General features: G+C 39.0%; 2 protein-coding genes across 3 annotated transcripts; both read left to right on the forward strand.

Annotated features, from left to right (window-relative positions):
• The first annotated feature begins 794 nt into the window (after positions 1-794).
• LOC103723856 (ruBisCO large subunit-binding protein subunit beta, chloroplastic-like) lies at positions 795-7840 on the forward strand. 2 transcript variants are annotated; one of them, XM_008814929.6, is made up of 15 exons: positions 795-946; positions 2596-2837; positions 2940-3065; positions 3482-3619; positions 3710-3805; positions 3971-4213; positions 4321-4555; positions 4658-4827; positions 4914-4991; positions 5110-5181; positions 5275-5379; positions 5564-5656; positions 5737-5829; positions 7274-7397; positions 7521-7840. In XM_008814929.6, exons 2-15 carry the CDS (start codon positions 2598-2600, stop codon positions 7532-7534), a joined length of 1827 nt encoding a protein of 608 aa, XP_008813151.3. In that variant the 5' UTR covers positions 795-946; positions 2596-2597; the 3' UTR covers positions 7535-7840. The 2 variants fall into 2 exon arrangements, with proteins under 2 accessions (XP_008813151.3, XP_008813152.3); XM_008814930.6 differs by having other exon boundaries at positions 817-946; positions 2615-2837.
• A 1110-nt stretch (positions 7841-8950) lies between these two features.
• LOC103723864 (uncharacterized) lies at positions 8951-11639 on the forward strand. Its single transcript, XM_008814936.5, has 2 exons — positions 8951-9343; positions 10233-11639. Exons 1-2 carry the CDS (start codon positions 9063-9065, stop codon positions 11548-11550), a joined length of 1599 nt encoding a protein of 532 aa, XP_008813158.4. The 5' UTR covers positions 8951-9062; the 3' UTR covers positions 11551-11639.
• The last annotated feature ends 3201 nt before the right edge of the window (positions 11640-14840 follow it).

A 14840-nucleotide genomic window follows, 5' to 3' on the forward strand; every position in this document is an offset into this window, starting at 1 on the left:
AAGCCCATTCTATGTTATGATAATTTCAACAAAGTTGTATCTCAATATCAATGTATTTGGTCTTGCCATGATATATGGGATCTTTTGTGTAGCTAGGGCTACCTTGTTATCATGTTAAATTGTCACTAGTTCAGAAGAATTAGTGACAACTCCTAAATTCTGCAAGAATCTCCAAAGCCAAACTATCTCATGCGTCAGAGCTGAACATGCCACAAACTTGTCGTCCATTATAGATAATGGCTTTGTAGGATTGTTTCTTACTACTCCAAGAGATGGTGTTACTGTTATGTAAGAATACACACACACATATTTTAAAGCTGATTTGTGCTCATTCAAATGTACTTTCTAATTAGCATCAATATTACCTATTAGGTATAGACAGTATCCTTGATAGTATAAGGAATAGCCTGTAGTGCTATTGAGGTATCTGAGTATCCTCAACCTCTCTCTAATGTGTTGATCTGGATTCGATTGATATCAGCTTACAAGTTTCATGTACATGAGACTCTCAACAGCGCTAGAGTAGGAAACTCTTGCTATTTTGCTGTTATGCGTATTGAAGTATTCATCAATATATAAGACTATGGTGAAAGAGCCAAAAGCGTCCTTGAATGGCAATCGGAACCTCTTCTAAGACCTATTTTCTTTTCTTGGTTGCGTCCGGTCTAAACCCGGTTCAAGCCGACCCACGGAATTAAAATATCACAACCTCCCATCCACCTTTCTAGATGGTTCCACAATTGCCCGGGGACCGACGTTTCCAAATCCAACGGCTTAGATCCTCCCGAATCTTCACGAGCGTTAAGAGAGCGGCACAAAAACCCTTCTTCTATAAAACCTCATCCGTCTGTCCCCCGAAGCTCTTTCGTGGGAAGAGGAGAAGAGTCTTGCAGCGAGCATTATCCACCCAAATCCGCGAAACTCTAGCCCTTCAATCCGTGTTCAGGTGATTCCTTCTCTCTTTTTCGAGTTCCCCGGCTTCGATTTCGCCTCCTATGTTCTTGTTTTCCGTGGGAAATGCTTAGATTTTTAGGGTCTTGAGTGTTTGGAATCAGAATTAAGGTCAGGGTCTAAGGTTTGTTGGTTGGTTCTCGTTTAATCGCTTAAAAGCTTGAATCTTGGATGTTTTGGATTGGATTTCTGCCGCTTAGATATCGAACGGATGGATTTTGATTTGATTGTATCTCCATTTTAATCGTTTAAAAGCTTGAATCAACGCCCTGGAATGGATTTCTGGCAATTAGAAGTAGAAAAGATGGGGTTTTGTGAGGAAGTAAATCTTTTAGGCTTAGGAGGGAACTGGGGGATAAAAAGGGTAGCTTGGGGCTATTTTATTTTATTCCCTGTTCATTAACGGTACGCCTGCTTGATGATTTAATTCATAGACAAAGTTATGATATTGTTATGACAATTTTTGGATAAAAATTGCATCTAATTAAATGGACAATTAGACTCCCTAAATCCCATGTTGTTCTGGTGCTGGCATACAGCATAAAATGAACCCCCTGCACTTGTAAAATGCTGCCAAATGCATATGAGGATGTTTGAATATGCCATATCATTTATTTTTGCTATTTAGCCTGGAAATCTAGTATATTACTATTTTTCACACTTATTGTGAACACAATTCTGCCATTTTGCATTTAAGTAACTTGTTGGATGGAGAATTTCGATTTCTTTTTTCTTTTCAGGACTTGTTAGTGTTAAGAAAATGCTCATCTATGTGGGTTAGTGTTGATTGTCCAAATTAGGTGAAAAATAGAAAATATCTCTTAAAATATGAAAAAATAGTTTGGCTGATCAGTTGATATAACATGCTTGCAACATTTTAGATTCTTTCCCGTGGATTAATGCAGGACAGGTGCATTATTTTCTTTTCAAAATGATTTTTGTTGTATGATCGGATGCTTTCTCATTTTCTCATGGCATACTGTTGTGTAGCCAAACCATGTGAGATAAAAAAAAGGTGAAAAATAGAAAATATCTCTTAAAATATGAAAAAAATGTTTTGGCTGATTTGTTGGTATAACATGCTTGCAAGATTTTAGGTTCTTTCCCATGGATTAATGCAGGACAGGTGCATTATTTTCTTTTCAAAATGATTTTTGTTGTATGATCGGATGCTTTCTCATTTTCGATGACATACTGTTTTGTAGCCAAACCATGTGTGATCAAAAAAAAAAAGAAAAAATGAACACTTTGAATTTTTATTGTTTCAGCAGTTGCTCTGCATGTTTCCGTCGTAATTAAATTATTCAATTATAGCCATATTTGAATACCTGTGGTCCTAAAGTCCGAGGGGGCATATGTGCAAATTTGTGACCTTTTCTAAATTTTCTTTTTGGATATGTTTGTTATCTTGTTTAAAGTTCTGATAAGAGTGTCTGGGATTTTATGTTCCTCTGCCAGTGCTGTGCTAAGAACATGAACTGCTTTATGGTTTTTGAACCATTCCACTTGATCTCTTCCCCTCCTGTGGCACATGATTATATTTTTCTGTTTGACATGAGGATTCATGCTTTTGTGACATGCAGAAATGACTGTTTTTTGGAAATAGTCTGCTAGACTTACTTGATTCTTTTATAACTTTGTCAGGAATGTCTTCATCTTTCAGCACTATGTCTTTTGCTGCTCCAATTGGCCTTGCAACGGACAGCAAGCTTTCAGCTTCTGCTAAAAGGTTTTCCCAATTTTCTTCGCTTGCTTTTATATCATCTACTTCCGTCAGTGGCAGGAGACAGAATGTGTGTCCAAGGAAAAGATGTAACTTAAAGATTAATGCAATGGCCAAGGAGTTGTACTTCAACAAGGATGGATCAGCTACTAAAAAGCTGCAAGTGAGTTTTGTGAAGCTTATTTGTTTTCAAGCTTGTTCTGACTGGTAGTGCTTTATGATAATTGCTTTTTCCTGAGTCACCTTTTTCTCCCTATCATTTCAGACTGGTGTTAACAAGCTTGCAGACCTTGTTGGTGTTACTCTTGGTCCAAAAGGCAGAAATGTTGTTCTGGAGAGCAAATATGGATCTCCTAGAATTGTTAATGATGGGGTTACAGTGGCCAAAGAGGTAAAATTATCATGTTAATCTGCCTTTGTCAAGATTTACGCTGGGTTTAAGTGCATAAACTTAAAAACAGGTCATTTCTCATTATTTTTGGTTTGCCGATATAATTCCTTCTTAGTTGTTTTAACTTTCAACCAAACTAAGGTTGCATTCCTTTATCCAATGGTGTTTGATTTTTTAGTTAATCTTTGGTGAATTCTGGTGTTTTACACTGAAGTAGGGCATCTAAAATTTTTTTGCCATCAGACTTTTATAATAATCAAGTTTGTCTTTCCTTTTGCTTCGTAGCTGACATTATGTTTTTTCTGTTTCTCATTTTGATGTCATGTGTTTCAAATCTTTGAATATTGCAGCAATAAACTATCAGTTCTTAATTGTGCATTGTGACCATAAACAAGTGTAACTTGGCTGTTTTGTAGGTTGAGCTAGAGGATCCTGTTGAGAATATTGGTGCAAAGCTGGTAAGACAAGCTGCTGCAAAGACGAATGACTTGGCTGGGGATGGAACAACTACTTCGGTTGTCCTTGCTCAAGGTTTGATTGCTGAAGGTGTTAAGGTACACCATTCCGAATCCAAATTCCTGATAACTGGATTAGAGGTAGGTGTATTTTTTTTGTCTGATAAACCAAATATCTGTAACTTATAGGTGGTTGCAGCAGGAGCCAACCCAGTTCAGATTACTCGTGGCATTGAGAAAACTGCTAAATCCCTAGTGTCTGAACTCAGGAAAATATCTAAGGAGGTAAGTTGAGAATTTTACTAGATTCTTCTATTATAGACGTAACACCAGCAATGTTTCTAAAATCAAGTAGCATCAAGTTTTAATCTAGCTTCAGGTTAGGTAATTTTATCATTCTTTGTGGCGTAAAATGCTTTTGTATTTGATGTATTTCATCATATGTGGCAGGTTGAAGACATTGAACTTGCAGATGTAGCTGCTGTTAGTGCTGGAAACAACTATGAAATAGGAAACATGGTAGCTGATGCTCTGAGCAAGGTGGGTAGGAAGGGGGTGGTTACACTTGAAGAAGGAAAAAGTGCAGAAAACAGCCTTTATGTGGTAGAGGGAATGCAATTTGATCGTGGTTATATTTCCCCCTACTTTGTAACAGACAGTGAAAAAATGTCAGCTGAATATGAAAATTGCAAGGTTTGAACTTAACTGCAGATTGTTTTTGCATTTTGATATGGTTGTCTTTTGGTGTTTCATTTGTGGTTCGCATGTATCCAAGTATTGTTATGTGCTTGTATTTTCAGGTGCTTCTTGTGGACAAAAAAATTACAAATGCAAGAGATCTGATCAATGTTTTGGAGGATGCCATAAAAGGGGGTTATCCGATATTATTAATTGCAGAAGACATTGAACAGGAAGCCCTCGCAACTCTTGTCGTGAACAAGCTTAGAGGGTCATTGAAAATTGCTGCAATTAAAGCCCCGGGGTTTGGAGAGCGCAAAAGTCAATACCTTGACGACATTGCGATACTGACTGGAGGTTAATCTGGAGTTCATTCTTAAGATGTTCTCCTGCTGTGTCCTAGTATCGTTATATCTATCTGTTTATCTTGATATTCTGATGGGATGTTGTTGCATGCAGGTACCGTAATAAGAGATGAAGTTGGGCTTACCTTGGATAAAGCGGACAAAGAGGTCTTGGGTACTGCTGCAAAGGTTGTACTAACCAAAGACTCAACCACCATAGTTGGTGATGGGAGCACGCAGGGGGCAGTAAATAAAAGAGTTGCACAGATCCGGAATCTTATTGAGGTTTGATTTTTTGAACAAATTACTTTCTGGCTAACATTGGCTGTGATTCTGAAGCCAATATCAATACTGTTTATCTTGTTTCTCAGGCTGCTGAACAAGAATATGAAAAGGAAAAGCTTAATGAGAGGATAGCAAAACTCTCTGGTGGTGTTGCTGTCATTCAGGTATATTGAAGGGTTAATCTCAGGAATTGCAATGTCTAAGCTCCTTTTTTTCTATTTTCTCATTCTTTATATGGGAAAGGGTATGTTATGCTGTAACATTGTTCTCCAACTTGTACAGGTTGGAGCGCAAACAGAAACAGAACTGAAAGAGAAGAAATTGAGAGTTGAAGATGCTCTCAATGCTACCAAGGTATGTTTTGTTCGTGACAAGACCAGTTTTCAGCTTAAGTCTAAATGTCAACTGCTCTATTACTTATTAAGTCTTGTGTGCATTTGTGCTCAGGCGGCTGTTGAGGAAGGTATTGTTGTTGGTGGTGGCTGTAGTCTTTTGAGGCTCGCATCCAAGGTTGATGCCATCAAGGAGACTCTTGAGAATGATGAGCAAAAGGTTAATGATATATTTGCATAGCGGGAAAAGGCTAGATGGTTATAATATATTTGCATCTCCGCCAGATCAAACATTTATGGTGGATGGGCAACTATTTGTCCCTTCAAAACAAGGAAATAAAATCAAAATGCTGAATACATGTTCAGATTGATAGTGTGACCTGTTTGTCTTGATGTCATTGCAGGTTGGGGCAGAGATAGTGAGGAGGGCTTTGAGCTACCCACTGAAATTGATTGCTAAAAATGCTGGTGTCAATGGAAGTGTGGTCATTGAGAAGGTGCAGGCTTTTTAAGTCTTGCATGAAATCAATTAATTTGCTGCATGCACAGATCATCTTGACTGTTTTTGTTGTGTCAGGTGCTTGCTAGTGATAACCTTAAAATTGGTTATAATGCCGCAACTGGAAACTACGAGGATTTGATGGCTGCGGGGATTATTGACCCAACTAAGGTTTGTCATCCTTTTTGAACTCCTTGCTTTTGTTATCCTTTTACAAGTATTAGTGCAACTTAGGTGCAAGTGGAATCATGTACCTCAATTTGGTGCCAATTTGGGTGAAACAAATTGATCCGTTATCTCTTCAACATGTAAGACAGCAGGTCTTGGCATAATGGGAAGGTTATTCTACTGTCTCTAGGGTATCATGGGTTCAAAACATGGAAATAGTCTCTCCGAAGGTGGGGTCAAGGCGACATACATTTGATCCCTCCTCAGACCCTGTAGCAGCAGGACACCTCCTTTTTTTATAAAAAGAAAATAATCTGTCCGGCTTTTAAATGAATACTTTTATTTTAGTTGGGTTATAAATGAATAACATGTATTTTAAATTTAACACGTAATTAGAAACATCATTGATGCATATTAGTTTAAAACACTGTACCATCAGTGTGTGCGAGTTTAAGACAAAGTGTATTGGATGCTGCTTTATAACCTCTGACAAAAGTTTAGGATTTACGACCTGCGACGGAGTGTCTGCATAATGTGAAACCATATGATAAGATTTAAAATTTCCATAATTAATACTCGAAATTGAGTGGTTAAAGTTTTCCAGAACTCGTTGTTTCTTTATCAAGTAAGATCTTGTGTGGATCAGGATGTTGATAATGAAGTTGGTTGGAGCAGATTATATAAGATATCCAAGAAATGAGTGCCAATCTGAATGGTTGTTAAAACTAGTGAGAAATAAAGGTCAAAATAAAGACACCAGCGGCTGTTTGACTGATGAGGTTTACTAAAACAGATTTACATTAAACAAACATACATGTAATATATTTATCTGTAATAGAAAAACCGAGGCAGCGAAATGGATTCTGGAGAAAGCATTAAAGTTGCTCAAGCTTGGCGAGTATGAGTAGAGATTTGTGAATAATGTTTAAGGTGCCTGGAGATTGGCTTCAAATTATTCTTGAAGGGTCAGCATAAAGGAGTAGAAGATATCATATCATACATATCATATGGAGAAGAATGGTGACAACGAATCAAAGAACTGGTCTTGACAGTTCGCAGCTTATAAATTCACTCAAAAGGCCTAAGACTAGATGTTTGTATGGGCTAATTTGTTTCAACTGTACATACTTATTCAAGCATATGAGCAGTCTTTCAATTTTGGTTGTACATTCGGATTGCTGAGAGAGGTTCGTGAAGATCCAAGGTTTCCGTTTTTTTTCAGGTCATGTTTCATAAGTTATATGATCCGAGTCTTGGATAGCAAGTTGGTAATAACGCGATCCAGTTAAAAAGCAAGGGATGGAAATATCATTGATGAAAAAAAGCTTAGCCGTTATATTTTTTTTAATATTTAAGTCTCATCTATGATTGCTTTATTTGTTTGTCTCTTAACAAATGGCAACTGCTCTGCCTAGGATTTTGAACTTGGCTTTCTTTGGAAAAACAGGTTGTGAGGTGCTGTTTGGAGCATGCAGCTTCAGTCGCCAAGACCTTCCTCACCTCTGATGTTGTGGTTGTTGACATCAAGGAGCCTGAGCCTGTTCCTGCAGGAAACCCAATGGACAATTCAGGTATTAGTCAACTCAAGTTGAGCTTGAAGCTCTCTCTCTCTTGCTTGTGCACGCGCGTGCTCGTCTGTCCTTTCTACCATGTTCGCTGCCAGCTGAAGCACTGACTTGATATATTTTTTTCAGGATATGGATACTGACGAAGATTGTGATGGTGATGAGAATGATAGGATCCTCCATTCTGGAGATTGCAATTAGAGGTCTTTCTTTTTGTAAACTTGATTCAGATGATGGAGCTGAGATGTGACGTTAATGATATGGTTATCAAATTGCGGCATGTGATATCAGCTTGTTGGTGTAACAATTTCATTACATTTTTGGGAAACCAACACTAGCTTCTTTGGAATGATTTACGTGCTGTTAGTTAAAAAGAATATGAAAAATTAACTTGTAGCACGCACGTAAATCGTGGATGGCAATTGAGAAAGAAACGCTCTCAGTCAGCATTCTGTGGTGTTTTCTTTTTTTGTTGCTGCTGCTGCATTGGAACAAAGCTTGTGCCAATGTAGGCACCTGACAGTTTGGTGTTATGTGTCAGATGAATGTTGAAACCTGAAGTCTATACGATGCACAATTATAAACTCAGGCTTAATACTTAAAACTAGACTTTTAGAGCAGGACATACTTGTTAATTGGCAGTACTCAAATTTGACCTCGTTAGATGAGTAGACCCTTGGGTGAGGTGGGTCCTGGTGTGGATTAGGCCCGGTTTAGCTTGGTTTTGTAGAAGGGTGGGTCTTTGTTCCGTGCCATGGTTTAAGTCACCTGATCGGGAGAACTTATAATCTAACTGTAGCTGCGCATCATGGCGATCGTCTTGTTTTATTTTTGTGGATTGTGGACTAATCATGGCACATGATGAATGGGATCCATAAGAATGAGATGATTAGATTGGTGTGGTGCATGGATAAGTGATGCAGACGGCAGAAGATACTTCTCTTTCAATGCATCGGGCTTGTCCACAATTGATCTAACAAAAAAAAAAAAAAGAAAAAGAGAGAGAGATTTTTATATTAATAACAAAATAAAAAATTGATTTTAATGCGTGAAAAATTGCTAACTGAAATTTTAATCAAATGATAGTTAAAGCTCTATAACCTTTCTTTAAATTTTTAGGCGCACGAGACTGTACTAGAAGTTGTAATCGAGCTAAGTAGTTAGAAGTTTTTAAGCTTGACACGGTTCAGATTACTCAAGACCAAATTTGATTCGAGATCGATTGAGCCTCAGCATCGAAGTTCGAATTTGATACTCAAGCTCGTATTTGAATATCATAGGGCCATGCTTAAATTTGAACTTTGAACATAATTTAAAATAAATAATTAAAATAAAATATCTCTCGAGCTGTTTGGCTCGTTTGCACTCTAGAGCCTAGACTAGGCGAGTACAAACATTCAAATCTTCATCGTTGCTTGCTCCGCATGACCAATCACAACACTAGCAATACAAAAGCCGCTTTTCCGTGATGCCAAATATTCTTCTCGAGATGCTGCTTCCCGACCAAAACTATGCTCCTCTCACCCTCGAGAGCTTCGCGCCACAGCTCAGCACTTGCGCAATCTCCTTCCCTCTCATATCCCCCCACCTCCAAAGCCACTCCCATCGCTCCACCTACCGCACCTACCAATCCCAACTTCACTTCAAGCTCGCCGGCGATCGCACACAGCCATGTCCGAGACCCCGGACATCCGAGAGGCACCGGAGAATCCCGACCGGCTGAAGGAGGACGCTCGCAAGGAGTCGCAAGCGAAGCTCGAGGATCCACCGAGGAGTCTGGAGCTCGTCGGATGGTTCGTTTATGGCCTTTGCTCGTACTTTGTTTACACAGTCCTCATTCCGATACTTTTTCCTCTCCTCATAGTCCAAAGAGCGTCTCTCACCTCCGACCTGCCTCCGCCACCGGCCTACACATCCAGAGGGGTGGTGTGCTCTCCAGACGAAATGACCCTGTGAGTGCACCTCCTTCTTCTCATTCTTTGGAGGAAATACTGCTTGAATTAATGAATTGTAGGGAACCAATAGATGAAACAATTGCACCATATCTTTAATTGCTCATGGGCATTACATAGTATAGAACGAAGATCTCATTCTCCTGAACACAAAAATTTCCAGAAATTAAATAAATAATCATCCTTGTATACAATAGTTTATTGGATGAAAAAATATATAAAATGCATGCATCTTGTCATTGTTGGCTGGTTTCAAGTAGTAGGCATATATATATTGCGAGGTGTTATAGCACGAACAAATTAAGTGTTCGGAAAAGCAGTTATAAAATTATTTATGATGCAACAAAAATGAGGAGCAAAACTGAGAGCAAATCCAGAACATAGGTAATTGAGGTTTGCCCCTGGATGGGCCTGACAATATCTAGTCTTTGTATTTGATGGTCGTTTTATATCTAATTCCTCGCTTTGCACGTAAGCATGTGCACCTTGCTCGTGAATATATGGTATAAACTACAAAACATCGATAGAGAAACTGAATCAACTACGTGAAAAATATATAAAATTTGAGCTATATATGAGAGCTAAACATCAAATGAAAGTGAGCTAAAGGATCGGATGTTAAGTTTTTTAATTTACAAAAGAGTAAGTATACCTTGAACCCGGGGAGGTAGGTATACTTCTCAATTAATTGCAGACCTTCCTTGTATCATGTGACGTGTTAAGTTGTGATTTCAAGGGCATGCATGTTCTTGGCCAATCTTAACCACAGTATATTGCGGTCCTGAATTGTAGAGAATCTGTAACTCCTGTTAGAAATTGTGGAAACAAGTCTTGGTGATGTTTTGAGAATTAGAACCCAAATAAGATGACTCCTCTAAAAATTTTACAGATACCAAAGGCTAATCAATCATTCAATTAAGGTCGATGGCGCCAAGTTCTCCCCTTTACAATGGACAGCAAGCTCATGGGCTGCAGGAATCCTCCTCACCGGCCCTATCCTCCCCCATGCAGCACACTACCTCGACCAGGGAGAAGGTCAATCTATAATTCTCGGCGGCGCCACCGCGATCGCTGCCTTCTCATGTCTTCTCACCGGATTCTTCAAGACAACATGGCTCTTCCCTGTCTTCATTGCTGTGATCGCCGTTGCAACCACCGTTGGCACCGCCGCACACAGCCGCAACCTAGGCCTCATGATCCGCAGCCACACTGCGCATGTCGCCGGAAAAGACCACTTCCCACGCCGTCGGGCTGCTGCAAGCTGGCTATCCTTATTTTGCACCACCGGTGGCTCCATCGGGGCTGCCATCATTGCTGCCTTCACCTATCACATGCTCCGCCGCTCCGACAAGCTCACTAGCCTATGGGTGGTCTCCATCTTCAGCGGCCTCATGTTATCCGTCGGCATTTGCCATGCCTTCTCATGTCGGCCAGCTCCACCATCCTCAGCAAGCTCCTCAGCAAAATGTGCTCATTTCTTTGCAATTGCTACGTATCCGCATGCCATCGGCAGCCTCATTGCCGTGTTATTGTCGTCGTTCTCGTCGATGTGCATCTTCACGAGCGGCACTCTATATATCATCGGCGATCTGTGCATCAAACCAGTCATGTTGCTATCTCTGTGGATGATCTACTTCATATTTCCTATGTTTTCTCTTCCTACACTGCATCCAGTTCAGCTTATCATGCGGGCTGATGCCGTAAGCATGCAGCTGCTTGGATTCTTTATGTCTGCATTCACGTCGGGGCTCGGTTTCTACTACAAGGACAAGAAGTGGGAGCCAGTTCATATGGTTCTTGTGGTGCTTCTCCAGAGCACGGCAGCCGGGGTGCTGCATGCCTTTGGGAGGGTGTTACTGTTGGATTGCTCCCCGGCGGGCAAGGAAGGGGCATTCTCAGCATGGCTTGCTTGGGTTAGGGCGGCTGGTGCGTTTGCCGGGTTCGCAGCTGGATCGGCGGCGCCTGGCAACGCCGGAAAGGCATTCGGTGCTGCATTCTTGGGGAGCTTTGTGGGAGTGGTGGTGCTGATCTTTGGAAACGTTAGTAATTTGGGAGGAGTTGTGGCTGCAGGGCATGTGAAAGAGGAGGAGAGAGAGGACGGTACTCCTGCTTGTGGGTTGGACAGGGTTGGAGATGGGGAAAATGGGGTTGGAGGGAGCTCGAATTCCGGTGAGATGAGCGGAGGACAAGAGAAAGGAGGAGTTTGAGCTGTATGCTTTCTTGTGAATGCTATATGCTGCTCGCTGCAAATTATATTTCGAGTAATTCTTTTTGAGTGTGGCATTGTTGCTGAGTTCGGCTAAGTAATACAAATACTTTCTTCATACCTTCCTTGTTGTTCTTAAGAAATTGTTTCACTCTACTGATTGAGAACAATGGCTAATGTGCAGTGAAGATGAATGACTAACTGCAAAATATTAATTATAGTTTAGAGTAGAGGGGAAAAAATCCTATTCTCTAGTTTTATTTGATTTTTTTTTTCTGCCAATAGTTCTTAGCTCTGCTGGTTGGCATAGATACTTCAGATTCAAATTTGAGTGCAGTGAATAACTACTGGATTTCTGAGAAAATAAAAAATATTTTTTCTTGATTAGTAAAGAAAACTAAAGAATAAATTAATGATAGTAAGTGTTTTTAGCATTCGATAAATTGACTATCGGAAAAAATTGTCGAAAGGCTTGATGACTTGTTTGCTGCTGCTTGTTCAATAGAAATCGCAATCCGGACTCAGATTTATTATTGGCTGTCTTTCCGCGCTACTTGCACCAGGGGGAACATAATAAATTAATATTTATAGTTTTAAGTGTCAAATTTTTTTTATCAAAGTATTAGATGCTTGGAGGACATTACAGCTAAATAAGTAAAAGCCTCGTTTCTGAGGTTTAACACCTTTAAAAGCAAAAAGCATAATAGAGTAGGGACGAAAATGTTAAAATTTAGAATGTTTATGCTCTGAGGAACAAGATTACCTGATACAGTCCTTAATAACTAATTAATGCTTGCACTCTATTTAAACTAGATGCAGATACACATTTTTTCCTTCAAAGTTTGTCAATCTAGGATATATTGGAGAAATCCTAGAGGATAGAGAAGAAAAGGAAAAAACAATCTTCAAAGACAATATCTTTCCACGAAGAAAAGAGAATTAAAATAATTTGAAGCATACCTTTCAAGTGGTATTTTAAGAAGATTATTTTGTTCCTTTCTCTAATAGAGCAATAGATAGTTAAAACAAGCATGTTCTAAGTTAGTTTGAAAACATCTAGCTGCTGCTTTTGGTGCCAAACTAGCCAATGCTTTCTGCTAGTGATGTAGTTATGATAATGTAGATTAATGTTATCGAGGCATAAGAAGAGGTAAAAGAGGATCCAACGGTTAAAATTTGCCACCATAGATGAGCAAAAGGGGATGCTGAAGCTCCGATTCCATCCCATTTTGTTGAGCACTCCAACCATGTACAATCTATTCTTGAGAGATATCCATATAAAAAATTTTAATTTTTCATGAGACATTAGCTCTCCATAAGAAAAGATAAGGGGGGTAAATGATTCCTCCATAGTTAATGAATATATAAAAGATTTGATAGAAAATGTGCTAGATCTTAACCATCTCTGGCTTGGTTTATTTCGAAATATGGAAGATCAGGTGAGCCAAACTAGATTCATCAAGTTTCTTAGTTGAACATAGGAAAAAAAGAACATAAAAGGAACGTTCTAAGAATTTGAACCAATTTCTTGAAGAAAAACATCTTAGCATCTTGTTTTGAGTAATAATCATACAAATGGGAAAAGGATGTTTTTGAGGTGATCTCCGACCTGAATATCTTTCTAAAATATGATCTCTACATTGTTCCTTAAGATGAAGGTTATACCCAAAAAAGGATCTAACAACTTACAAACATTTCTCCATATCCCTTCTTAAATAGGAAGCTCCTAAATTAGGGGAGGAATTGTAGTAGGCTATCTTTATTTATATATTTCTAAGCTTTCAAGGCTAGTTTGCTCATTAAAAGGATATCTTCTCTTCGGGCCTAGAGATTTAAACATTATAGTTTAGAGACAACAAGATTTCTCCCACCAACTTTGGCTTGTTTTGATAATCCTGTTTTGCTAGTAAATTCTATTTTTGTTTAAGCTCATTGAATTCATTAAGCCTAACAATGCGGGGTATTTTTACTCAACACAATTGAGGTTTTCCAATCCAATAGCTAGGGCACCAATGTGTAGTTAACGATGGTGTTATTTAGCCCTGGGCACGACTAAACATGGTATAGAGGCTAGATGTCATATAGCAATTCATGTTTTTTTTATGTCATGACAAGCTCACAAGGTTGGCCTTTCAATTTGCTTTAATAAAGCTACGACAATTATCTAACAAATAGTCAAACACAAAAACTAATTCATGTCATGTGATTGCAAGAATGCAAGACATATAAAAAGTATTATTTATCTACAACTCAAAATTAATTCAATAAATCTTTCATGATGAAGTTGATATTTTGGCCATTAATGTGCATCAAGGTTCATTCCTAAAAGGTGGTAAGGCAATTAGGCATGTAAATACACTAATCTAGAAAGGGTTAAAAAAATGAGAAATTGATCTTGAAGCATGATAAATTGCTAACTAAAATTTAATGGATGTAATGAGAAGTGCATCATCGAAGGTCGCCTTTTGTTATTGATATAAATATTTTAATTAATAGTCCATCTTTTAGGCTGATTCTATCCAATACAATTGAGATTTTTCAACCCAATAGCTAAGGTATAGACACATTAACAGTGGGGTTACTCAACTCCAGCTACAACCGACAAGGAAGGGAGGCTAGATGTCATGCGGCATATGTTATATTAGGCAATATTTACAACAATGGCTTGTCATTTTCTTTTTTCTTTAATAGAGATAGAGCAATCCCAACATGTATTATTATACCTGACCAAAAATATCCAAGCACTTATGAATATGTTTCTATGCTCATCTTATACAAGAAACTCTTCTATTGAAGGAGTAGAAGTAGATTGTCTTAATTTATTTGCTTCAAGATTTTATTTTTTTTTGCTTATTTAGGAGTCTTCATCTATAGGTAGGGCTGCAAATTTTAGGACCCGTGGGGCCGGGTCCTAAATTTAGATCCATTCTGTTTTTCGGGTTAGGTCAGGTCCACCCAATATCGACCCAGACCCGGACCCAACCCGACCTATTTTTTTTGCTTGATGTTATTTACTATTATATAGTGAAACTTTGAATATAAAAATACATAGACCCAGACCCGACCCAGACCCGAATGACCCGTCGGGTCAAAATTTGTAGGCATGGATCCGGCCCGACTCGATTCGATTTTCAACCGGATCGGATCTGGGTCCAAAATTAGGACCCTAACAAGAAATCGGATTGGATCGGGGTCACTCAGGACCCGATCCGACCCGACCCGACCCATTTGCAGCCCTATCTATAGGTGGTGGCTTAGAAGTTTAAATTTTCTCTAGAGACGGAAAGCATT

The sequence above is a fragment of the Phoenix dactylifera genome, chromosome 16, assembly GCF_051530095.1.
Source record: "Phoenix dactylifera cultivar Ajwa chromosome 16, Ajwa_hap1_PhDact_Kaust_v1.1, whole genome shotgun sequence".
Taxonomy (NCBI): domain Eukaryota; kingdom Viridiplantae; phylum Streptophyta; class Magnoliopsida; order Arecales; family Arecaceae; genus Phoenix; species Phoenix dactylifera.